This window comes from Pseudophryne corroboree, chromosome 1 (assembly GCF_028390025.1).
Source record: "Pseudophryne corroboree isolate aPseCor3 chromosome 1, aPseCor3.hap2, whole genome shotgun sequence".
Lineage (NCBI taxonomy): Eukaryota > Metazoa > Chordata > Amphibia > Anura > Myobatrachidae > Pseudophryne > Pseudophryne corroboree.
The window spans coordinates 917524287-917551150 of NC_086444.1; the positions used below are offsets into that span (position 1 = coordinate 917524287).

Here is a 26864-nt window from a genome sequence, read left to right on the forward strand (position 1 = left end):
GATTTCAGTTTGAATACACCCCACCCAAATCTAACTCTCTCTGCACGTTACATCTGCTCCCCCTGCAGTGCACATGGTTTTTCCCAACTGCTAACAAATTTGCTGCTGCGATCAACTCAGAATTAGGCCCTATGGGCGGTATCCTATTAGCCACTGTAAAAGATTGAATGTTTTTTATGAGTTTTCTTGCTGTTTCACCAATTTTTCTTTACAGGCTATCCTATTTGATTGCCCGTAAAAAAAAAAAAAAAAAACAGCATCGCTTAAAAACGGGGCTGTTTCCGGGGGCCACCAGCTTATCAGAGCTAATAGGATAGCCCCAGACAAGACTTTTAGCCACAGTAAAGGGGGGTACTCACAGAGCGATCGCTGCTTAAAATCTAAGCAATCTGACTAGATTGCTTAGATTTTAAGCAGTGATCACTCCGTGTGTACCCCTCACAGCGATAGCGATGCGCAGCCCCACGCATCGCTATCGTTGGTGCTAGATTGGCCTCCATGCAGGCTCAATCAAGCAGGTCGCTCAATTCACCCGCTGAGTGAAATGATCGGCCACCCCGTCTCCCCCCCGCACGCTCAGCACACATCGTGCTGTGCTGAGCGGGGGGAGAGATGTGTGCTGAGCGGTTTGCTCAGCACACATCTCTCCATAGAGCTGCCCGTGAACACGGGCCTTAACTTACCGCGGCTAACAGGATTAGCTCACTGACGTCCCTGGTGTCCGAATATAACCAACAGCTAACTGGGGGTTATCGCAATCCAGTAGAGAACAGGTTATACAGCTGCAATACTGAGTGTTAAATGCAAATCATAAAACAATATATAATTCAACACTAGATGAGAAGATAAGCCATTCTGTACTTATGTTGGACATTGACAGACTCAGCGGCCACACCAATTGTTTAGCCAACACTAAAATAAGAATTTACTCACCGGTAATTCTGTTTCTCATAGTCCGTAGTGGATGCTGGGGACTCCGTAAGGACCATGGGGATTAGCGGCTCCGCAGGAGACTGGGCACAACTATAAAGAAAGCTTTTAGACTACTGGTGTGCACTGGCTCCTCCCTCTATGACCCTCCTCCAGACCTCAGTTAGGATACTGTGCCCGGAAGAGCTGACACAATTAGGAAGGATTTTGAATCCCGGGTAAGACTCATACCAGCCACACCAATCACACCGTATAACTCGTGATACTATACCCAGTTAACAGTATGAAATATAACTGAGCCTCTCAACAGATGGCTCAACAATAACCCTTTAGTTAGGCAATAACTATAAACAAGTATTGCAGACAATCCGCACTTGGGACGGGCGCCCAGCATCCACTACGGACTACGAGAAATAGATTTACCGGTGAGTAAAATCTTATTTTCTCTGACGTCCTAGTGGATGCTGGGAACTCCGTAAGGACCATGGGGATTATACCAAAGCTCCCAAACGGGCGGGAGAGTGCGGATGACTCTGCAGCACCGAATGAGAGAACTCAAGGTCCTCCTCAGCCAGGGTATCAAATTTGTAGAATTTTGCAAACGTGTTTGCCCCTGACCAAGTTGCAGCTCGGCAAAGTTGAAGAGCCGAGACCCCTCGGGCAGCCGCCCAAGAAGAGCCCACTTTCCTCGTGGAATGGGCTTTCACTGATTTAGGATGCGGCAGTCCAGCCGCAGAATGTGCAAGCTGAATCGTACTACAGATCCAGCGAGCAATAGTCTGCTTAGAAGCAGGTGCACCCAACTTGTTGGGCGCATACAGGATAAAGAGCGAGTCAGTCTTCCTGACTCCAGCTGTCCTGGAAACATAAATTTTTAGGGCCCTGACTACATCCAACAACTTGGAAACCTCCAAGTCATTTGTAGCCGCAGGCACCACGATAGGTTGGTTCAGATGAAAAGCGGATACCACTTTGGGGAGAAACTGGGGACGAGTCCTCAATTCTGCCCTATCCATATGGAAAATCAGATAAGGGCTTTTACATGACAAAGCCGCCAATTCTGAAACACGCCTGGCCGAAGCCAAGGCCAACAACATGACCACTTTCCACGTGAGATATTTCAAATCCACGGTTTTCAGTGGCTCAAACCAATGTGACTCTAGGAAATCCAACACCACGTTGAGATCCCAAGGTGCCACTGGAGGCACAAAAGGGGGCTGAATATGCAGCACTCCCTTAACAAAAGTCTGAACTTCAGGTAGTGAAGCCAATTCTCTCTGGAAGAAAATCGATAGAGCCGAAATCTGGACCTTAATGGAACCCAATTTAAGGCCCATAGTCACCCCTGACTGTAGGAAGTGCAGGAACCGGCCCAGCTAAAATTCTTCCATTGGGGCCTTCCTGGCCTCACACCACGCAACTTATTTTCGCCATATGCGGTGATAATGGTTTGCGGTTACTTCTTTCCTAGCTTTTATCAGCGTAGGAATGACTTCCTCCGGAATGCCCTTTTCCTTCAGGATCCGGTGTTCAACCGCCATGCCGTCAAACGCAGCCGCGGTAAGTCTTGGAACAGACAGGGCCCCTGCTGCAGCAGGTCCTGTCTGAGCGGTAGAGGCCATGGGTCCTCTGACATCATTTCTTGAAGTTCCGGATACCACGCTCTTCTTGGCCAATCCGGAACAATGAGTATAGTTCTTACTCCTCTTCTCCTTATTATCCTCAGTACCTTTGGTATGAGAGGAAGAGGAGGGAACACATAAACGGATCGGTACACCCACGGTGTTACCAGAGCGTCCACAGCTATCGCCTGCGGGTCTCTCGACCTGGCGCAATATTTTCCTAGCTTTTTGTTTAGGCGGGACGCCATCATGTCCACCTGTGGTTTTTCCCACTGGTTTACAATCATTTGAAAGACTTCTGGATGAAGTCCCCACTCTCCGGGGTGGAGGTCGTGCCTGCTGAGGAAGTCTGCTTCCCAGTTGTCCACTCCCGGAATGAACACTGCTGACAGTGCTAACACGTGATTTTCCGCCCATCGGAGAATCCTTGTGGCTTCTGCCATCGCCGTCCTGCTTCTCGTGCCGCCCTGTCGATTTACATGGGCGACCGCCGTGATGTTGTCTGACTGGATCAGTACCGGCTGGTTTTGAAGCAGGGTTTTGCCTGACTTAGGGCATTGTAAATGGCCCTTAGTTCCAGAATATTTATGTGCCTGGAAGTCTCCTGACTTGACCATAGTCCTTGGAAGTTTCTTCCCTGTGTGACTGCTCCCCAGCCTCGAAGGCTGGCATCCGTGGTCACCAGGACCCAGTCCTGTATGCCGAATCTGCGGCCCTCTTGAAGATGAGCACTCTGCAGCCACCACAGCAGAGACACCCTTGTCCTCGGAGACAGGGTTATCAGACGATGCATCTGAAGATGCGATCCGGACCACTTGTCCAACAAGTCCCACTGAAAGGTTCTTGCATGAAACCTGCCGAATGGAATCGCTTCGTAGGAAGCTACCATTTTTCCCAGGATCCGCGTGCAATGATGCACCGACACCTGTTTTGGTTTTAAGAGGCCTTTGACTAGAGATGACAGCTCTTTGGCCTTTTTCTCCGGGAGGAACACTTTTCTCTGTTCTGTATCCAGAACCATCCCTAGGAACAGCAGGCGTGTCGTAGGGACAAGCTGTGACTTTGGAATGTTTAGAATCCAGCCGTGCTGTTGTAGCACTTCCCGAGATAGTGCTACCCCTACCAACAACTGCTCTCTGGATCTCGCCTTTATCAGGAGATCGTCCAAGTACGGGATAATTAAAACTCCCTTCCTTCGAAGGAGTATCATCATTTCCACCATTACCTTGGTAAAGACCCTCGGAGCAGTGGAGAGACCGAACGGCAACGTCTGGAATTGGTAATGACAATCTTGTACCACAAACCTGAGGTACTCCTGGTGAGGATGGTAAATGGGGACATGTAGGTAAGCATCCTTGATGTCCAGCGATACCATGTAATCTCCCTCGTCCAGGCTTACAATAACCGCCCTGAGCGATTCCATCTTGAACTTGAATTTTTTTATATATGTGTTCAAGGATTTCAAATTTAAAATGGGTCTCACCGAACAGTCCGGTTTCGGTACCACAAACATTGTGGAATAGTAACCCCTTCCTTGTTGAAGTAGGGGCACCTTTACTATCACTTGTTGTGAATACAGCTTTTGAATTGCCTGTAACACTGCCTCCCTGCCTGAGGGAGTGGTTGGCAAGGCAGATTTGAGGAAACGGCGGGGGGGAGACGTCTCGAATTCCAGTTTGTACCCCTGAGATACTACTTGAAGGATCCAGGGATCCACCCGTGAGCGAGCCCACTGATTGCTGAAATTTTTGAGACGGGCCCCCACCGTACCTGGCTCCGCCTGTGGAGCCCCAGCGTCATGCTGTGGACTTAGAGGAAGCGGGGGAGGACTTTTGCTCCTGGGAACTGGCTGTATGCTGCAGCTTTTTCCCTCTACCTCTGCCTCTGGGCAGAAAGGACGCGCCTTTAACCCGCTTGCCCCTATTGGGCCGAAAGGACTGTACCTGATAATACGGTGCTTTCTTTGGTTGTGAGGGAACATGGGGTAAAAATGTAGACTTCCCAGCTGTTGCTGTGGAAACGAGGTCCGAGAGACCATCCCCGAACAATTCCTCACCCTTATAAGGCAGAACTTCCATGTGTCGTTTGGAATCTGCATCACCTGTCCACTGCCGAGTCCATAACCCTCTCCTGGCAGAAATGGACATTGCACTAATTTTGGATGCCAGCCGGCAAATATCCCTCTGTGCATCCCTCATGTATAAAAGTGCGTCTTTTATATGCTCTACGTTTAGCAAAATAGTGTCCCTGTCTAGGGTATCTATATTTTCTGACAGGGAATCTGACCACGCAGCAGCAGCGCTGCACATCCAGGCTGAAGCTATAGCCGGTCTCAGTATCACACCTGTGTGTGTATATATAGATTTCAGGATAGCCTCCTGCTTTCTATCAGCAGATTCCTTCAGGGCGGCCGTATCCGGAGACGGTAGTGCCACCTTCTTTGACAAGCGTGTGAGCGCTTTATCCACCCTAGGGGATGTTTCCCAGCGTGACCTATCTACTGGCGGGAAAGGGTACGCCATTAGTAACCTCTTAGAAATTACCATCTTTTTATCAGGGGAACCCCACGCTTCTTCACACACTTCATTTAACTCTTCAGATGGAGGAAAAGCTACTGGTAGTTTTTTCTCTCCAAACATTATACCCTTTTTTGTGGTACCGGGGGTAACATCAGAAATGTGCAACACATTTTTCATTGTCTCAATCATGTAACGTGTGGCCCTACTGGAAGTTACATTAGTCTCTTCGTCGTCGACACTGGAGTCAGTATCCGTGTCGACATCTGTGTCAACCATCTGAGGTAGCGGGCGTTTTAGAGCCCCTGATGGTTTTTGAGACGCCTGGGCAGGCACAGGCTGAGAAGCCGGCTGTCCCACATTAGGTATGTCGTCAAACCTTTTATGTAAGGAGTCGACACTATCACGTAATTCCTTCCACAGCACCATCCACTCAGGTGTCGACCCCGCAGGGGGTGACATCACATTTACAGGCAACTGCTCCGCCTCCACATAAGCCTCCTCATCAAACATGTCGACACAGCCGTACCGACACACCGCAAACACGCAGGGAATGCTCTGACAGAGGACAGGACCCCACAAAGCCCTTTGGGGAGACAGAGAGAGAGTATGCCAGCACACACCAGAGCGCTATATAACACTGGGATCCCACTATCAATGAGTGTTTTCCCTATAGCTGCTTTTTTATATATATTACATATATATATATATATATATATATATATATATATATATATATATATATATCTATACTGCGCCTAAATTTAGTGCCCCCCCTCTCTTTTTTACCCTTCTGTAGTATTCTTAGACAGCAGGGGAGAGCCAGGGAGCTTCCTTCCAGCGGAACTGTGAGGGAAAAATGGCGCCAGTGTGCTGAGGGAGAAGCCCCGCCCCTTTTCGGCGGACTTTCTCCCGCTTTTTCTGTAATACTGGCAGGGGTAATTTTACATCTATATAGCCTCTGGGACTATATATGATGTATATTTTGCCAGCCAAGGTGTTATTTATTGCCCTCAGGGCGCACCCCCCCAGCGCCCTGCACCCATCAGTGACCGAAGTGTGAGGTGTACATGAGGAGCAATGGCGCACAGCTGCAGTGCTGTGCGCTACCTTGGTGAAGACCGAAGTCTTCTGCCGCCGATTTTCCGGACCTTCTTCGTGCTTCTGGCTCTGTAAGCGGGACGGCGGCGCGGCTCCGGGAACGAACACCAAGGTCGGGTCCTGCGGTCGATCCCTCTGGAGCTAATGGTGTCCAGTAGCCTAAGAAGCCCAAACTACCACCTGTTAGGTAGGTTCGCTTCTTCTCCCCTTAGTCCCTCGCTGCAGTGAGTCTGTTGCCAGCAGATCTCACTGAAAATAAAAAACCTAAATATACTTTCCTTCTAGGTACTCAGGAGAGCCCGTAGTGTGCATCCAGCTCAGCCGGGCACAAGAATCTAACTGAGGTCTGGAGGAGGGTCTTAGTGGGAGGAGCCAGTGCACACCAGTAGTCTAAAAGCTTTCTTTATAGTTGTGCCCAGTCTCCTGCGGAGCCGCTAATCCCCATGGTCCTTACGGAGTCCCCAGCATCCACTTAGGACGTTAGAGAAACATGGTTTACATTAAAAACCACCAAGAACATAAACGATACAGAAATGTGTGTACGTTTTTGGTGACATACAGAGACAGAGAAGTCATTTTCTTCCTATTTCCTGCATGGAGCAAGTTAGCGTGGTCATGTATTATTGGTCAGTGTGTAGACAATACAGCTGCTGTACACCATTAACGTGCGGCCTCACATGTCATACTCCGGAGTTTTGCTAGAAAACGATTAGAATATAAAGATGTTTATAATTTATAAATATCATCTAATCTATATAAAACAATCATCTTTGTATTATTCTAATCATTTTATACTCATACTTGTATTATTGTAATCCTTTCTATGTGGCTGTGATACTAGCCAGTGCCTCTCTGCCATTGACCTCACCTCACTGCTGTACAAGTTTTATGGAGTTTCTGTTTGCCAAACCACAAGCTATACCTGTAGGATATCCACAGGGCTGCCAAGAGAAATTCTGGCCCCCGGTACAACAACTTCCTGGGCCCCCACTGGAGGGGGTGTGACCACAGCATGCTGAGGGCATGGCCACTCCTCTTTGGGGGGGGTGTCTAGCAAATCAGAAACACCCACTCACAGGAGCATGGCATGCCTCCCAGCCAGGGTAGTAGAGAGCCTGGCTTTGCCCAGGTACTTTTCAGGGGTCATGGCCTAATCAAATAAGGCCCCTCTATCAGACCTGGGCCCAGATAATTTGTACCCTCTCCCCCCTCTCTTAATGCCACTGAATACCCACTGCACAATTTCAAGCATTACATTTGCCACAGACTACCTTAAATTAAAACAACAATAGACATTTCTTACCCGCATGGTCATGGCCAACAAATGGGTGGGTACGGTTTCCTGAGGCCATATTGGTTTTCTTGGTCCAAGGGTTCATGCTTGGAACTGGGGCTTCAATAGGGTTACTTTGGTCATGGATGCACCAGGCTGAAGGTGGAGCAGGTCTCTGTTGGGCATCCTCCTGGTTACAGCCCTGCTCCATTGGTACCTGCGCAGTGGGCACTACCATGGCATCAGCACCCCTCTCTTCCAGCTGCTTACAGGCAGGAGGTACTGGGAGCGGCTTATACGCCTTTGAGGACATGTCTAGGACCACTGTATGGTGTATATACTGGACAGTAATGTGCGCCTAGCTTCCTATGGCTATGATACATGCAGTAGTGGGTGACCCCTTTTGTAAGAGGAGCCAAAGTGTTACCCGACCACCAGGGAAGGTGCTGCTGAAATACCAAGAGAAGTAAATAGAGAGTTGCAATGAGTTTGGTCTGGCAGAGGAGTCACACTGTTACAGGCCAGCTGTGTGCATACATACAGGGCTGCCAGGGGTGACTGCTGTACACAATGCTAGCTAGGGGGTGATATGCCGTGTACAGGGCGAGCTCAGCAGCTGTTCGGATGTCAGGAGCACAGGCAGGTGAGAGGTGACTCGTAGCACACACACTCACAGAGTACAGCCGCTGAGCCACAAGCGACAGATAACAGGAGGGTATAATATGTTGGCGAATCTCCCTCGTTACCCCCTAAATATTCGTAGCACGCTCACCACAACAGCGTCTATTTACTTACAGCCTGGCAGCCCGTGCACGCCCCCGGGCCCCGCCCACTCCCGTGAGCGCGCTCTGCGGCTGAGGCGGTTGCTGGTTGGGAAAGAGCGCCCTTCTCTATCGTCTCTCCTCTACCGTCGGCGGGCGGCGCCGCCCATGTGTTTTGCTGCTGCCGGCTCCTGGGGAGCTGCTGGTTGGGGTTGTGTGAGCGGAGTACATGCCGGGAGCCTGGCGCTGTGATCCGAGTTGCAGACTTCCTGAAGGTAATGTAGGCGGCGGCAGGAGCTGAAGCTGCACATACTCAAATGTGGCCGCTGCTGCTACGGTGTATGTAGCGTCAGGCAGCAGTGCAGGGCGCCCTAGGGAGGCAGTGGCTGCAGTCTCATGCCGCATTTACACAGGGGCAAACGCAGGATTTAGTAAGGGGGGTTTCCGTGTGTATGTGTGTGCATATAAAAAAAAAAACCTGCTGCGGGGTACACTGGGCTACACAGGGAATGAAATTGGGGTGTAGAGTAGGATCTTGATCTGAAGCACCAACAGCGTAAAAGCTTTGACTGTTCCCAGAATGCATAGCGCTGCCTCCTCTATAACCCCGCCTCCGTGCACAGGAGCTCATTTTTTGTTAACCAGTCCAATGCAGTAGCAGGTAAAAGACGACAACTGTTAGTAGCCACAGACACGACACTCTCACGACAGGAGAAAGTGTCAGCGGCTAATGCCATATCAACCCAAAGAAGCTAAGTGCGTCAGGGAGGCCGCCCTGTGGAGCCCAGTGTACCTCGCAGAAAGAGATTTTACCATGGTAAGTTCTTATCATAAATTTTGTTTTCTGCTGCGGGGTACACTGGGCTCCACAGGGAATGACATTGGGGATGTCCTAAAGCAGTTCCTCATGGGAGGGGATGCACTGTAGCGGGCACAAGAACCTGGCGTCCAAAGGAAGCATCCTTGGAGGCGTAAGTATCGAAGGCATAGAACCTTCTGAACGTGTTCACTGAGGACCACGTAGCCGCCTTGCACAATTGTTCAAGGGTCGCACCACAGCGGGCTGCCCAAGAAGGTCCAACACACTGAGTAGAATGGGCATTGACGGTATCAGGAGCTGGAAGGCCAGCCTGTACATAAGTATGTGCAATCACCATTCTATTCCATCTGCCCAGTGTCTGCTTGTGAGCAGGCCAGCCACGTTTGTGAAAACCAAACAGTACAAAGAGAGAATCAGTCTTCTGAAGGGAAGCAGTTCTCTTCACATAGATACGGAGAGCCTGTACCACATCCAAAGACCGCTCTTTGTAAGACAAGTCAGGAGAGGCAAAGGCCCAAACCACAATCTCCTGATTAAGGTGGAACCTGGGACGTGTTCTAAGAACCGCCCAGTCACTGTGAAAAATCAGATATGGGGACCTACAAGGCAAGGCACCCAGATCCGACACGGAGGCAATAGCCAGCAGAAACAATACCTTAAGAGAGAGTTACTTAAGGTCTGCAGATTTAAGAGGCTCAAATGGAGATCCTTGCAACGCCACCAAGTCCCAAGGAGCCACAGGCAAGACATAAGGAGGTTGAATCCGCAACATACCCTGAGTGAATGTATGAACATCAGGTAAAGTCGCAATTTTTCTCTGAAACCAAACTGACAGGGCAGAAATATGAACCTTGATGGAGGCCAGACGAAGGCCCAAGTCCGGGCCTTGTTGTAGAAAGGCCAAAAGTTTGGCCGTACTAAACCTGTAAGCGTCATGATTATTAGTGGCGCACCAAGCAAAATAAGAATTCCAGACCCTATGATAAATCCGAGCATGTTTACGTGCCTTTAACATGGTTTGAATAACCGCCTCAGAAAATCCCTTGGCCCTCAAGACGGAAGCTTCAAGAGCCACGCCGCCACAGCCAACCGGGCTAAATCCTGATATACACAGGGGCCCCGATCGAGGAGATCTGGGCGCTGCGGAAGTAGAAGGGGACGCTCTATCAAGAGACCCTGAAGGTCTGAGAACTAATGCCGTCTGGGCCACGAGGGAGCGATCAGAAGTAGGATTCCTCCTTCTTGCTCGAACTTCCTTATTACTCTGGGCAGGAGTGACACCGGAGGGAACACACATGGCAGCCGAAAGTTCCATGGAATTGCCAGTGCGTCCACAAATGCTGCTTGAGGATCCCTTGCTCCGAAAACCGGAACCTTGTGATTGTGTCGCGACGCCATCGGGTCCTCATCTGGAAGGCCCCACTTGTCCACGAGGAGTTGACACTTCTGGATAGAGGCTCCACTCTCCGGCGTGTACGTCCTGACGACTGAGAGTCCGCTTCGCAGTTTAGGACCCCCGTCGCGAATAAAGCCGATATGGCTGGCAGACGGCGTTCCGTCCACTGAAGAATCCTGGATACTTCCCTCATTGCCATGCGGCTTCGAGTGCCGCCTTGATTGATGTACGCCACCGTGGTGGCATTTTTCCGAGTGTACTTGAACAGGTCTGCTGGGCCAAGTTCAGCAAGTTGAACACCGCCCGCAATCCCAGAATGTTTATTGGGAGGAGAGACTCCTGCCTGGTCCGCCGACCCTGAAGGGAGTGTTGCTCCAACACCGTGCCCCAACCTCTCAGACTGGCATCTGTTGTCAGAAGGACCCAGTTGGAGATCCAGAAGGGACGGCCCCTGCTCAATCGATTGGTCCTGTAGCCACCAGTGTAGTGACAGGCGGACCTCCGGAGACAAGGAGATCACTTGCAACCTGATCCGGTAAGGCAGGCCGTCCCACTTGGCAAGAATCAGTTTCTGCAGAGGGCTGGAATGGAATTTAGCGTACTCTACCATGTCGAAAGGCGACACCATGAGACCTAGCACTTGCATTGCCGAATGTATCGACACTTGCGGGCGAGATAGGAATCATCGAATCCTGTCCTGAAGCTTCAGGACTTTCTCCTGAGACAAGAACAACCGCTGGCTGTGAGTGTCCAACGCCCCCAGGTGCACCATGCTCTGAGCAGGGACCAGGGAAGATTTCTTCCAGTTGATGAGCCACCTGTGGGCATGCAGAAACCGGATAGTCAGATCCAGATGGCGTAGGAGAATTTCTGGGGAATTTGCCAGGATCAACAAGTCGTCCAGATACGGTAGGATCCTGACCCCTTGACGGCGGAGTACAGCCTTCATTACCGCCATGATCTTGGTGAAGACTCGCGGAGTCGTGGTCAAACCAAAAGGTAATGTCCGAAATTGGTAATGGAGGTTGCCAACCGCAAACCTCAGGTACTGCTGATGCGACATTGCAATGGGAATATGCAGGTAAGCATCCTGTATATCCAGGGAGACCATATAATCCCCAGGTTCCAAGGCCAGAACAATAGAGTGAGGAGTTTCCATCCAAAACTTGGAGACCCTCACAAATTTGTTGAGTTTGAGAATGGGCAGAGAGGACCCATTCGGTTTCGGGACTAGGAACAGCGGTGAATAGTACCCCCTACCCCTCTGAGCCAAAGGCACCTATACTAGTACTCCTGTGTCCAGGAGGGACTGTACCACAGAATGAAGAGTTTTTGCCCTCACCTGATCCGAAGGGACTTCTGTCAGGCAAAATCGATGAGGGGGACGATTTTTTGAAGGATACGGCGTACCCTCGAGTGACGACTTCCCGTACCCAGGCATCGGAAGTGGTCTTCAACCATTCCTGGGTAAACCCTACAAGTCGGCCCCCCACCCTGGGACCCCCCAGAGGGAGGCCCGCCCCGTCATGCAGAAGGCTTGTCAGTTTTGAAAGCAGGCTGAGGGGCAGCCCAGGCCCGTTTAGGTTTGGACTTATTGGGTTTGGAAGTGCAAGCCTGTTTCGGGTACGCCTGACCCTTTGCTTTCCCTGAAGGACGAAAAGAGCGAAAGGAAGTACTCTTAGCCTTCGGTACCGGTAGACATGCTGTTTTAGCAGAAGCTAAGTCAGCCACTATCTTGTAGAGGTCTTCTCCGAAAAGAATGTCTCCCTTAAAAGGGAGCACCTCCATAGAGTCCAGATCCACAGACCAGGACCGCAACCAGAGAATCCGGCGAGCCAAAATGAACGTAGTAGAAGCCTTGGCCACCAGAATACCGGCATCAGAAGCCGCCTCTTTAATGTAATGAGATGCTGTGACAATGTACGGCAGTGTCTAGCATTATCAGAAACGTTGGAAAGCAGCTCAGCTTCCAACTCCTGAGCCCACGCTTCAATAGCCTCTGCAGCCCAAGTCGCTGCAATGGCACAGCACCAGCTAAGGTGTAAATCGCCTTTAAACAACCCTCCACATGCTTATCCGTCAGTTCTTTCGGAGACGTGACTGTAGTTACAGGCAGAGCTGAGGATACCACCAGCCGCACCACCTGCGAATCCACTGGCGGGGGTGTCTCCCAATTTTTACTTGGCTCTGCCGCGAGGGGATAGCGAGCCAGCATCTTCTTGTGAGGCGTGAATTTCTTTCCTGAATTTTCCCAGGATTCCTGACGTATGTCAACCAAATGGTCAGAGTGAGGTAAACCTTGTTTAACCTCTTTCTGACGTTTAAATCTGTCCAGTTTCTTAGGGACAGTATCAGGCTCTGGGTCATCAGTAATTTGAAGAATTAACCTGATAGCCTCCAACAAGTCAGGAACATCCACCTGTGAAACAGATTCCCCATCAGAAGCATCAGAATCAGTGTCTGCAGGGTCAGTATATACGCCATCCTCATCAGACGAGGTGTAAGTAATGGCCCGCTTAGAGAACCCCTTGGTCTTAGGCGGGCGAGGGTTAGACTTCTGTTTAGTCAGTGATTGGTTCAATTTCTGTAACTGAGTGGACAGTTAATCTGCCCACGGCGGATTAACCGCAGGGACCATAAGCGGTTGTACCGGTACTGGAGGTCCTGTAGGGGGCATAAGTCTAGTTACCAGCGTATTCAATAACGTGGAGAAAGTAGCCCAGGGTTGGTCATTTTGAACCCCCTTTTCTACGGTCCCACTGGGGGGGTAAGGAACCCCCATAACCTGAACCCTCAGCTGCTATATTCTCAAACGTGTCTGCGGCGTCACCACCACGCACTGTGGGATCAGCCCCAGCTCCGTTGCCCCTTGTAGCTGACATATTTGAAAGCTCAAAGAAAGGCAACCCAGTACAGTATCGGCAGCACAACACCTGACAAGAACCCCCTGAGTAGTGTATCAGCACAAACAGAGAGTTCCAGAGGTATATGCTGACTAAAAATCACAGAGAAAAATACACGATGGGTATATCTTGTGAAACACCTATATTAATAATAACCCTGACGCACTTATCCCCCTCAGGTTACGGAATATAGGGATAGCAATCTGAGTGAGATACACGAAATGGAGGTCACACAGCAGCTATATGTACACACACATATACCCCTTTTCCACTAGCTCTAAAAACATGGTTAAATGCGCGGAGGCGCGCATTTACCCGTGTTTTTTCTAGTGAAAATGCCCCCCCTGCAAATTCCCGGATCAAGTGATCCGGGAATCCTACCCGGGTAGCTTGCCGGGTTGAACACGTGTAGGGTAAACAGAAGCCGTGTCGATGCGACACTGCTCCTGTTCACACTGTATGGAAGGGCGGCGCTGGAAGATCATGTGATCTCCCAGCGCTGCGTCACTAGCAGCATCACCAACCCGGCAATATGCCGGATTGGTGAGCGCAGTGGGAAAGGGGGCTGAGCACGGGCCGCAGCCGGGTAGCACCCGTGTCAGGCTTCCGGCTGCGACCCGTACTCAGTAGGTGGAAAAGGGGTAATAGTCACATTGTACAATGCAGAACTTATGACATGCAATAAAACTGCACTGGATAGTAATACTAAGTATAGCTATACACTTAATAGACTATATAGATAGATATATCAATGCACAGTAAAGACTGGATGTATATCACAGGGTACTTGTACTAAATAACCCTGACTAAATGCACTGTTTCTTAACTAACACTGTCAGCAGACATGTAGAATACTTAAGTGTCCTGTAAAATGCACAGCGCTGACACGCAGGCGGCTTTATAGAGGAGGATTTGCCCAAACAGTCCCAGGATCAGCTCAGCTTGTCCTAATGGCGCCCAAACGCTGACATGGAGTGAGGGAGAGAGAGAGATGCAGCTCCAGGGCGGGAACATTTACTCTAAATGGCGCCCTGGGAGGGGGGGGGGGCTTCAGGTCAAAGCCTTATCTCCTTGCTGGTCTTCACCACCGGGTACTGCGGGCTTTATAGCAAACGGTTTTTAGTAATACCGACCTGTGCCCTTGCCCTGGTGGTCTAGTGGGGTCCCTGTACTGCCACAGTGTCCACGCCAGCGTGCGTGGCCCGCCTCCCACCGGCCGCGGCGGATCGCGATTTCCTCCCTGAGTGCGGGCGCGCGATCCTGGAGAGCTGCGGTGGGGTGTGTGACTGACAGATGAAAACCGGAGCCTCTGCTGTAAGTACTCGGCAACCAGGGTGTGGGAGTATACAGCGCCGCTGGGGGAGGTGATGGAGCTGCAGCAGGAGATGTCTGACTGACATCTAACACTCACAGTGTCTCTGCTGCAGCCTTTGAAGTCTTCATTTTTCACTTTAAAAAGCTCTTATCAGGGCTGCTGGAGCAGCCCCCTGTTATATGCCTGCACTGCATGGCACCAACTACAAAACTGAGCTCCTGTACACAGAGGCGGGGTTATAGAGGAGGCGGCGCTATGCATTCTGGGAACATTCAAAGCTTTTAGCCTGTTGGTGCCTCGGATCAAGATCCTACTCTACCCCCCGATGTTATTCCCTGTGGAGCCCAGTGTACCCTGCAGCAGAAAATAAGATTTTACTCACCGGTAAATCTATTTCTCGTAGTCCGTAGTGGATGCTGGGAACTCCGTAAGGACCATGGGGAATAGCGGCTCCGCAGGAGACTGGGCACAACTAAAGAAAGCTTTTGGACTACCTGGTGTGCACTGGCTCCTCCCTCTATGACCCTCCTCCAGACCTCAGTTAGGATACTGTGCCCGGAAGAGCTGACACAATAAGGAAAGGATTTGGAATCCCGGGTAAGACTCATACCAGCCACACCAATCACACCGTATAACTCGTGATACTATACCCAGTTAACAGTATGAAATATAACTGAGCCTCTGAACAGATGGCTCAACAATAACCCTTTAGTTAACCAATAACTATATACAAGTATTGCAGACAATCCGCACTTGGGACGGGCGCCCAGCATCCACTACGGACTACGAGAAATAGATTTACCGGTGAGTAAAATCTTATTTTCTCTAACGTCCTAAGTGGATGCTGGGAACTCCGTAAGGACCATGGGGATTATACCAAAGCTCCCAAACGGGCGGGAGAGTGCGGATGACTCTGCAGCACCGAATGAGCGAACTCTAGGTCCTCCTCAGCCAGGGTATCAAACTTGTAGAATTTAGCAAATGTGTTTGACCCCGACCAAGTAGCTGCTCGGCAAAGTTGTAAAGCCGAGACCCCTCGGGCAGCCGCCCAAGAAGAGCCCACCTTCCTTGTGGAATGGGCTTTTACAGATTTAGGATGCGGCAGTCCAGCTGCAGAATGTGCAAGTTGAATCGTGCTACAGATCCAGCGAGCAATAGTCTGCTTTGAAGCAGGCGCACCCAACTTGTTGGGTGCATGCAGGATAAATAGCGAGTCAGTCTTTCTGACTCCAACTGTCCTGGAAACATAGATTTTTAGGGCCCGGACTACGTCCAGCAACTTGGAATCCTCCATGTCACGAGTAGCCGCAGGCACCACAATAGGCTGGTTCAAATGAAAAGCTGAAACCACCTTTGGGAGAAATTGGGGACGAGTCCTCAATTCCGCCCTATCCATATGGAAAATCAGATAAGGGCTTTTACATGATAAAGCCGCCAATTCTGACACACGCCTGGCCAAGGCCAACAGCATGACCGCTTTCCACGTGAGATATTTTAAATCCACGGTTTTAAGTGGTTCAAACCAATGTGACTTTAGGAAATTCAACACCATGTTGAGATCCTAAGGTGCCACTGGGGGCACAAAAGGGGGCTGAATATGCAGCACTCCCTTAACAAATGTCTGAACTTCAGGTAGTGAAGCCAGTTCGTTCTGGAAGAAAATCAATAGAGCCGAAATCTGGACCTTAATGGAACCCAATTTTAGGCCCATAGTCACCCCTGACTGTAGGAAGTGCAGAAAACGGCCCAGCTGAAATTCCTCCGTTGGGGCCTTCCTGGCCTCACACCACGCAACATATTTTCGCCATATGCGGTGATAATGGTTTGCGGTCACTTTCCTAGCTTTAATCCGCGTAGGGATGACTTCCTCCGGAATGCCCTTTTTCCTTCAGGATCCGGCGTTCAACCGCCATGCCGTCAAACGCAGCCGCGGTAAGTCTTGGAACAGACAGGGCCCCTGCTGCAACAGGTCCTGTCTGAGCGGCAGAGGCCATGGGTCCTCTGAGAACACCTCTTGAAGTTCTGGGTACTAAGCTCTTCTTGGCCAATCCAGAACAATGAGTATAGTTCTTACTCCTCTTCGTCTTATTATCCTCAGTACCTTGGGTATGAGAGGAAGAGGAGGGAACACATAAACCGACTGGTACACCCACGGTGTCACTAGAGCGTCCATAGCTATTGCCTGAGGGTCTCTCGACCTGGCGCAATATCTTTCTAGCTTTTTGTTGAGGCGGGACGCCATCATGTCCACCTGTGGCCGTTCCCAGCGATTTACAATCAGCTGAAAGACTTCTGGATGAAGTCCCCACTCTCCCGGGTGGATGTCGTGCCTGCTGAGGAAGTCTGCTTCCCAGTTGTCCACTCCCGGAATGAACACTGCTGACAGTGCTAACACGTGATTTTCCGCCCATCGGAGAATCCTTGTGGCTTCTGCCATTGCCGCCCTGCTTCTCGTGCCGCCCTGTCGGTTTACATGGGCGACCGCCGTGATGTTGTCTGACTGGATCAGTACCGGCTGGTTTTGAAGCAGGGGTCTTGCCTGACTTAGGGCATTGTAGATGGCCCTTAGTTCCAGAATATTTATGTGTAGGGAAATCTCCTGGCTTGACCATAGCCCTTGGAAGTTTCTTCCCTGTGTGACTGCCCCCCAGCCTCGAAGGCTGGCATCCGTGGTCACCAGGACCCAGTCCTGTATGCCGAATCTGCGGCCCTCTAGAAGATGAGCACTCTGCAGCCACCACAGCAGAGACACCCTGGTCCTTGGAGACAGGGTTATCAGCCGATGCATCTGAAGATGGGATCCGGACCACTTGTCCAACAGATCCCACTGAAAGATTCTTGCATGGAACCTGCCGAATGGAATTGCTTCGTAGGAAGCTACCATTTTTCCCAGGACCCGCGTGCAGTGATGCACCGAGACCTGTTTTGGTTTCAGGAGATCTCTCACTAGAGACGACAACTCCTTGGCTTTCTCCTCCGGGAGAAACACCCTTTTCTGGTCTGTGTCCAGAACCATCCCCAGAAACAGTAGACGTGTCGTAGGAACCAGCTGTGACTTTGGAATTTTCAGAATCCAACCATGCTGTTGTAGCACCTCCCGAGATAGTGCTACCCCGACCAACAACTGCTCCCTGGACCTCGCCTTTATAAGGAGATCGTCCAAGTATGGGATAATTAAAACTCCCTTTTTTCGAAGGAGTATCATCATTACCTTGGTAAATACCCTCGGTGCCGTGGACAGACCAAACGGCAACGTCTGGAATTGGTAATGACAGTCCTGTACCACAAATCTGAGGTACTCCTTGTGAGGAAGGTAAATGGGGACATGTAGGTAAGCATCCTTGATGTCCAGTGATACCATGTAATCCCCTTCCTCCAGGCTTGAAATAACCGCCCTGAGCGATTCCATCTTGAACTTGAACCTTTTTATGTAGGTGTTCAAGGATTTCAAATTTAAAATGGGTCTCACCGAACCGTCCGGTTTCGGTACCACAAACATTGTGGAATAGTAACCCCTTCCTTGTTGAAGGAGGGGTACCTTGACTATCACCTGCTGCGAATACAGCTTGTGAATTGCCTCCAGCACTGCCTCCCTGTCCGGGGGAGCTGTTGGCAAGGCAGATTTGAGGAAACGGCGAGGGGGAGACGTCTCGAATTCCAGCTTGTACCACTGAGATACTACTTGTAGAATCCAGGGATCCACCCGTGAGCGAGCCCACTGGTCGCTGAAGTTCTTGAGACGGGCCCCCACCGTACCTGGCTCCGCCTGTGGAGCCCCAGCGTCATGCGGTGGACTTAGAGGAAGCGGGGGAGGGCTTTTGTTCCTGGGAACTGGCTGTATGCTGCAGCTTTTTTCCTCTACCTCTGCCTCTGGGCAGAAAGGACGCGCCTTTAACCCGCTTGCCTTTCTGGGGCCGAAAGGACTGTACCTGATAATACGGTGCTTTCTTTGGCTGTGAGGGAACATGGGGTAAAAATGCTGACTTCCCAGCTGTCGCTGTGGAAACGAGGTCCGAGAGACCATCCCCAAACAACTCCTCACCCTTGTAAAGCAAAACTTCCATGTGCCTTTTAGAATCTGCATCCCCTGTCCACTGCCGAGTCCATAAACCCCTCCTGGCAGAAATGGACATTGCACATATTTTAGATGCCAGCCGGCAAATATCCCTCTGTGCATCTCTCATGTATAAGACTGCGTCTTTAATATGCTCTATGGTTAGCAATATAGTGTCCCTGTCTAAGGTATCAATATTTTCTGACAGGGAATCTGACCATGCAGCTGCAGCACTGCACATCCATGCTGAAGCAATAGCTGGTCTCAGTATAATACCTGAGTGTGTATAAACAGACTTCAGGATAGCCTCCTGCTTCTTATCAGCAGGCTCCTTTAGGGCGGCCGTGTCCGGAGACGGTAGTGCCACCTTCTTTGACAGGCGTGTGAGCGCTTTATCTACCCTTGGGGATGTCTCCCAACGTGACCTATCCTCTGGCGGGAAAGGGTACGCCATTAGTAACTTTTTAGAAATTACTAGTTTCTTATCGGGGGAAGCCCACGCTTCTTCACACACTTCATTTAATTCATCAGAAGGGGAAAAAACCACTGGTAGTTTTTTCTCCCCAAACATAATACCCTTTTTTGTGGTACCTGGGGTAATATCAGAAATGTGCAACACATTTTTCATTGCCGTAATCATGTAACGTGTGGCTCTATTGGAATGTACACTAGTCTCATCATCGTCGACACTGGAGTCAGTATCTGTGTCGACATCTGTGTCTGCCATCTGAGGTAGCGGGCGTTTTAGAGCCCCTGATGGCTTTTGAGACGTCTGGGCAGGCACGGGCTGAGAAGCCGGCTGTCCAACATCTGATATGTCGTCAAACCTTTTATGTAAGGAGTTGACACTGTCGCGTAATTCCTTCCACATATCCATCCACTCAGGTGTCGACCCCGCAGGGGGTGACATCACATTTATCGGCACCTGCTCCGCCTCCACATAAGCCTCCTCATCAAACATGTCGACACAGCCGTACCGACACACCGCACACACACAGGGAATGCTCTGACTGAGGACAGGACCCCACAAACCCCTTTGGGGAGACAGAGAGAGAGTATGCCAGCACACACCAGAGCGCTATATAAAACAGGGATACACACTACACAGTGATTTTACCCCTTATAGCTGCTTATATATCACAGATTGCGCCTAAATTTAGTGCCCCCCCTCTCTTTTTTACCCCATGTAGTCTGGAACTGCAGGGGAGAGCCTGGGGAGCGATCCTTCCAGCGAAGCTGTGAGGGAAAATGGCGCCAGTGTGCTGATGGAGATAGCCCCCGCCCCTTTTCCGGCGGGCTTCTCCCGCTTTTTTTATACAGTTATGGCAGGGGATTTTACACATATATAGTCTTAAAGGCTATATTATGTGTTAATTTGCCAAGTAAGGTACTTATATTGCAGCCCCCAGCGCCCTGCACCCATCAGTGACCGGAGTATGTGGTGTGCCTGGGGAGCAATGGCGCACAGCTGCAGTGCTGTGCGCTACCTTAATGAAGACCGAAGTCTTCTGCCGCCGATTTCCAGGAACGTCTTCTTGCTTCTGGCTCTGCTAGGGGGACGGCGGCGCGGCTCCGGGACCGGACGACCAAGGCTGGGCCTGTGTTCGATCCCTCTGGAGCTAATGGTGTCCAGTAGCCTAGAAGCCCAAGCTAGCTGCAAGCAGGTAGGTTTGCTTCTCTCCCCTAGGTCCCTCGTAGCAGTGAGTCTGTTGCCAGCAGATCTCACTGAAAATAAAAAACCTAAACATTACTTTCTTTCTAAGAGCTCAGGAGAGCCCCTAGTGTGCATCCAGCTTGGCCGGGCACAAAATTCTAACTGAGGTCTGGAGGAGGGTCATAGAGGGAGGAGCCAGTGCACACCAGGTAGTCCTAAAGCTTTCTTTAGTTGTGCCCAGTCTCCTGCGGAGCCGCTATTCCCCATGGTCCTTACGGAGTTCCCAGCATCCACTTAGGACGTTAGAGAAATAATGGTTACTGTTGTACGTAACCGTTATTTCTGCTGTGGGGTACACTGGGCTCAACAGTCTACATGGCACAACAATACAACATTCACTGTATAGCTCTCTGTAACGGACGGCTACTCCTTCTCCAGGATCTGGTAAAATCGGTGATTTGAATTCGGATACGACACACTTACCTGACTGCAGCCGGTTTGTTAGGATTGCGTGATTCCATCAGCCACCGATATCCAGCTTTCTTGTGATGTAGAAGGAGTAAATTGTTTTATGTACATATTTTTTATTAAAAAAACTTTGTTTGGATACCCGTCTATCGGACCTGTGTTGGTGGTATCTCTCACCTAAGATCGAGACGAGGGGAAGAAAGATACCTTTACGGGGAATACGGGACAGAAATATTCTGTAAGTGTCCTGTTTAAAAGAGATAAAGCAGGGACCCTTTGAGACTACGTGGGACTGTCCTGTTTTCTCTCCACTATATATTATTATTTCTCTAACGTCCTAGTGGATGCTGGGGACTCCGTCAGGACCATGGGGAATAGCGGCTCCGCAGGAGACAGGGCACAAAAGCAAGCTTTTAGGATCACATGGTGTGTACTGGCTCCTCCCCCTATGACCCTCCTCCAAGCCTCAGTTAGGTTTTTGTGCCCGTCCGAGCAGGGTGCAATCTAGGTGGCTCTCCTAAAGAGCTGCTTAGAAAAAGTTTTTAGGTTTATTATTTTCAGTGAGTCCTGCTGGCAACAGGCTCACTGCATCGAGGGACTTAGGGGAGAGATTTTCAACTCACCTGCGTGCAGGATGGATTGGAGTCTTAGGCTACTGGACATAGCTTCAGAGGGAGTCGGAACACAGGTCACCCTGGGGTTCGTCCCGGAGCCGCGCCGCCGATCCCCCTTACAGATGCTGAAGATCGAGGGTCCAGAAACAGGCGGCAGAAGGCTCTTCAGCCTTCATGAAGGTAGCGCACAGCACTGCAGCTGTGCGCCATTGTTGCTACACACTTCACACTGAACGGTCACGGAGGGTGCAGGGCGCTGCTGGGGGCGCCCTGGGCAGCAATATTTAATACCTTTGATGGCAAAGAATACATCACATATAGCCATTGAGGCTATATGTATGTATTTAACCCAGGCCAGATATCTCAAAACCCGGGAGAAAAGCCCGCCGGATAGGGGGCGGGGCTTATTCTCCTCAGCACACAGCGCCATTTTCCTGCTCAGCTCCGCTGTGAGGAAGGCTCCCAGGACTCTCCCCTGCACTGCACTACAGAAACAGGGTAACAAAGAGAAGGGGGGCATATTTTGGCGATATTTATATATTTCTCTATCGTCCTAAGTGGATGCTGGGGTTCCTGAAAGGACCATGGGGAATAGCGGCTCCGCAGGAGACAGGGCACAAAAGTAAAGCTTTTACAGGTCAGGTGGTGTGTACTGGCTCCTCCCCCTATGACCCTCCTCCAGACTCCAGTTAGATTTTTGTGCCCGGCCGAGAAGGGTGCAATTCTAGGTGGCTCTCATAAAGAGCTGCTTAGAGAGTTTAGCTTAGGTTTTTTTTTATTTTACAGTGATTCCTGCTGGCAACAGGATCACTGCAACGAGGGACAGAGGGGAGAAGAAGTGAACTCACCTGCGTGCAGGATGGATTGGCTTCTTGGCTACTGGACATGAAGCTCCAGAGGGACGATCACAGGTACAGCCTGGATGGTCACCGGAGCCACGCCGCCGGCCCCCTCACAGATGCTGAAGCAAGAAGAGGTCCAGAATCGGCGGCTGAAGACTCCTGCAGTCTTCTTAAGGTAGCGCACAGCACTGCAGCTGTGCGCCATTTTCCTCTCAGCACACTTCACACGGCAGTCACTGAGGGTGCAGGGCGCTGGGGGGGGGGCGCCCTGGGAGGCAAATGAAAACCTTTAAAAAGGCTAAAAATACCTCACATATAGCCCCAGAGGCTATATGGAGATATTTACCCCTGCCTAAATGTACTAAATAGCGGGAGACGAGCCCGCCGGAAAAGGGGCGGGGCCTATCTCCTCGGCACACGGCGCCATTTTCTGTCACAGCTCCGCTGGTCAGGAAGGCTCCCAGGTCTCTCCCCTGCACTGCACTACAGAAACAGGGTATAACAGAGAGGGGGGGCAAAATAAATGGCAATATATTAATATAAAAGCAGCTATAAGGGAGCACTTAATCATAAGGCTATCCCTGTCATATATAGCGCTTTTTGGTGTGTGCTGGCAGACTCTCCCTCTGTCTCCCCAAAGGGCTAGTGGGTCCTGTCTTCGTATAGAGCATTCCCTGTGTGTCTGCTGTGTGTCGGTACGTGTGTGTCGACATGTATGAGGACGTTATTGGTGTGGAGGCGGAGCAATTGCCAAATATGAGGATGTCACCTCCTAGGGGGTCGACACCAGAATGGATGCCTTTATTTGTGGAATTACGGGATAGCGTCAACTCGCTTAAGCAGTCGTTTGCCGACATGAGGCGGCCGGACACTCAATTAGTGCCTGTCCAGGCGCCTCAAACACCGTCAGGGGCTGTAAAACGCCCCTTGCCTCAGTCGGTCGACACAGACCCAGACGCAGGCACTGATTCCGGTGGTGAAGGTGACGAATCAACCGTATTTTCCAGTAGGGCCACACGTTATATGATTTTGGCAATAAAGGAGATGTTACATTTAGCTGATACTACAGGTACCACTAAACAGGGTATTATGTGGGGTGTGAAAAAACTACCAGTAGTTTTTACCGAATCGGAAGAATTAAATGACGTGTATGATGAAGCGTGGGGTGCCCCGATAAAAAACTGCTAATTTCAAAGAAGTTATTGGCTTTATACCCTTTCCCGCCAGAGGTTAGGGAGCGCTGGGAAACACCTCCTAGGGTGGACAAAGCGCTAACACGCTTATCAAAACAAGTGGCGTTACCCTCTCCTGAGACGGCCGCACTTAAAGATCCATCAGATAGGAGGATGGAAAATATCCAAAAAGGTATATACACACATGCAGGTGTTATACTACGACCAGCTATTGCGACTGCCTGGATGTGCAGTGCTGGGGTAGTTTGGTCTGAGTCCCTGATCGAAAATATTGATACCCTGGACAGGGACAATATTTTACTGTCGTTAGAACAAATAAAGGATGCATTTCTTTATATGCGTGATGCACAGAGAGATATCTGCACACTGGCATCACGGGTAAGTGCTATGTCCATTTCGGCCAGAAGAGCTTTATGGACACGACAGTGGACAGGCGATGCGTAGAGGAGTTATTTGGGGTCGGTCTATCGGATTTGGTGGCCACGGCTACGGCCGGGAAATCCACCTTTCTACCTCAAGTCACTCCCCAACAGAAAAAGGCACCGACCTTTCAACCGCAGCCCTTTCGTTCCTTTAAAAATAAGAGAGCAAAGGGCTATTCATATCTGCCACGAGGCAGAGGACGAGGGAAGAGACAGCAACAGGCAGCTCCTTCCCAGGAACAGAAGCCCTCCCCGGCTTCTACAAAAGCCTCAGCATGACGCTGGGGCTTCGCAAGCGGACTCGGGGGCGGTAGGCGGTCGTCTCAAGAATTACAGCGCGCAGTGGGCTCACTCGCAGGTAAATCCCTGGATCCTGCAGATAATATCTCAGGGGTACAGGTTGAAATTAGAGACAGAGCCACCTCGCCGTTTCCTGAAGTCTGCTTTACCAACGTCCCCCTCAGAAAGGGAGACGGTTTTGGAAGCCATTCACAAGCTGTATTCTCAGCAGGTGATAGTCAAGGTACCTCTTCTACAACAAGGGAAGGGGTATTATTCCACTCTTTTTGTGGTACCGAAGCCGGATGGCTCGGTAAGGCCTATTCTAAATCTGAAGTCCTTGAACCTGTACATAAAGAAGTTCAAGTTCGAGATGGAGTCACTCAGAGCAGTGATAGCGAACCTGGAAGAAGGGGACTTTATGGTATCCTTGGACATCAAGGATGCGTATCTCCACGTTCCAATTACCCCTCACACCAGGGGTACCTCAGGTTCGTTGTACAAAACTGTCACTATCAGTTTCAGACGCTGCCGTTTGGTTTGTCCACGGCACCTCGGGTCTTTACAAAGGTAATGGCCGAGATAATATTTCTTCTTCGAAGAAAAGGCGTATTAATTATCCCATACTTGGACGATCTCCTAATAAGGGCAAGGTCCAGAGAACAGCTAGAGATGGGTTTAGCACTATCTCAAGAGGTGCTAAAGCAGCACGGATGGATTCTGAATATTCCAAAATCCCAATTAATGCCGACAACTCGTCTGCTGTTCCTGGGGATGATTCTGGACACAGTTCAGAAAAAGGTTTTTCTTCCCGAAGAAAAAGCCAAGGAGTTATCTGACCTGGTCAGGAACCTCCTAAAACCAGGAAAGGTGTCTGTACATCAATGCACAAGAGTCCTGGGAAAAAATGGTAGCTTCTTACGAAGCAATCCCTTTCGGCAGATTCCATGCAAAGGGATCTGTTGGACAAATGGTCAGGGTCGCATCTTCAGATGCACCTGCGGATAACCCTGTCGCCGAGGACAAGGGTATCCCTTCTGTGGTGGTTGCAGGAGGCTCATCTATTGGAGGGCCGCAGATTCGGCATGCAGGATTGGATCCTGGTGACCACGGATGCCAGCCTGAGAGGCTGGGGAGCAGTCACACAGGGAAGAAATTTCCAGGGAGTGTGGTCGAGCCTGAAAAAGTCTCTTCACATAAGCATTCTGGAACTAAGAGCAATCTACAATGCTCTAAGCCAGGCGGAACCTCTGCTTCAAGGAAGACCGGTGTTGATCCAGTCGGACAACATCACGGCAGTCGCCCATGTAAACAGACAGGGCGGCACAAGAAGCAGGAGGGCAATGGCAGAAGCTGCCAGGATCCTTCGCTGGGCGGAGAATCACGTGATAGCACTGTCAGCAGTATTCATCCCGGGCGTGGACAACTGGGAAGCAGACTTCCTCAGCAGACACGACCTTCACCCGGGAGAGTGGGGACTTCATCCAGAAGTTTTCCACATGCTATTAAACCGTTGGGTAAAACCAATGGTGGACATGATGGCGTCTCGCCTCAACAAAACACTGGACAGGTATTGCGCCAGGTCAAGAGATCCGCAGGCAATAGCTGTGGACGCGCTGGTAACACCTTGGGTGTACCAGTCGGTATATGTGTTTCCTCCTCTGCCTCTCATACCAAAGGTATTGAGGATTATACGGCAAAGAGGAGTAAGACTAGTGGCTCCGGATTGGCCAAGAAGGACTTGGTACCCGGAACTTCAAGAGATGGTCACGGACGATCCGTGGCCTCTACTTCTGAGAAGGGACCTGCTTCAGCAGGGTCCTTGTCTTTTTCAAGACTTACCGCGGCTGCGTTTGACGGCATGGCGTTTGAATGCCAGATCCTAAAAGGAAAAGGCATTCCAGAAGAAGTCATTCCTACCTTGATAAAGGCAAGGAAGGAAGTCACCGCGAAGCATTATCGCCGTATTTGGCGAAAATATGTTGCGTGGTGCGAGCAGCGGAGTGCTCCGATGGAGGAATTTCAACTGGGTCGTTTTCCTACATTTCCTGCAATCAGGATTGTCTATGGGTCTCAAATTGGGATCTATTAAGGTTCAAATTTCGGCCCTATCAATATTCTTCCAAAAAGAATTGGCCTCAGTCCCTGAGGTCCAGATTTTTATCAAAGGAGTACTGCATATACAGCCTCCTGTGGTGCCTAAGGTGGCACCGTGGGATCTAAATGTAGTTTTAGATTTCCTCAAATCCAATTGGTTTGAACCACTAAAGAATGTGGATTTGAAATATCTCACATGGAAAGTGACTATGTTACTGGCCCTGGCTTCGGACGGGAGAGTATCTGAACTGGCGGCTTTGTTTTATAAAAGCCCTTATTTAATTTTCCATTCGACATAGGGCAGAGCTGCGGACGCGTCCGCATTTTCTCCCTAAGGTGGTATCAGCGTTTCACCTGAACCAGCCTATTGTAGTGCCTGCGGCTACAGACGACTTGAAGGACTCCAAGTTGTTGGACGTTGTCAGAGCCTTAAAAATATACATTTAAAGGACGGCTGGAGTCAGAAAATCTGACTCGCTGTTTATACTGTATGCACCCAACAAGTTGGGTGCACCTGCTTCTAAGCTGTCGATTGCTCGTTGGATTTGTAACAAAATTCAACTTGTACATTCTGTGGCAGGCCTGCCACAGCCTAAATCTGTTA

At 50.3% G+C, this 26864-nt stretch overlaps 1 protein-coding gene and 1 long non-coding RNA gene across 3 annotated transcripts in view; one reads left to right on the forward strand and one right to left on the reverse strand.

Annotated features, from left to right (window-relative positions):
• Positions 1-8263, reverse strand: part of LARP1B (La ribonucleoprotein 1B) — a 186867-nt gene extending 178604 nt beyond the window's left edge. For both annotated transcript variants that reach the window (XM_063920328.1, XM_063920327.1), the window contains exon 1: positions 7473-8263. In XM_063920328.1, the coding sequence (XP_063776398.1) occupies positions 7473-7755 (283 nt within the window). In that variant the 5' untranslated portion in view covers positions 7756-8263. The remainder of the gene's footprint in view (positions 1-7472) is intronic.
• Positions 8264-8309: 46 nt separating this feature from the next.
• Positions 8310-26864, forward strand: part of LOC134917971 (uncharacterized) — a 99912-nt gene continuing 81357 nt past the window's right edge. Inside the window, exon 1 of the long non-coding RNA XR_010177435.1 lies at positions 8310-8478. This is a non-coding gene — a long non-coding RNA (uncharacterized LOC134917971). The remainder of the gene's footprint in view (positions 8479-26864) is intronic.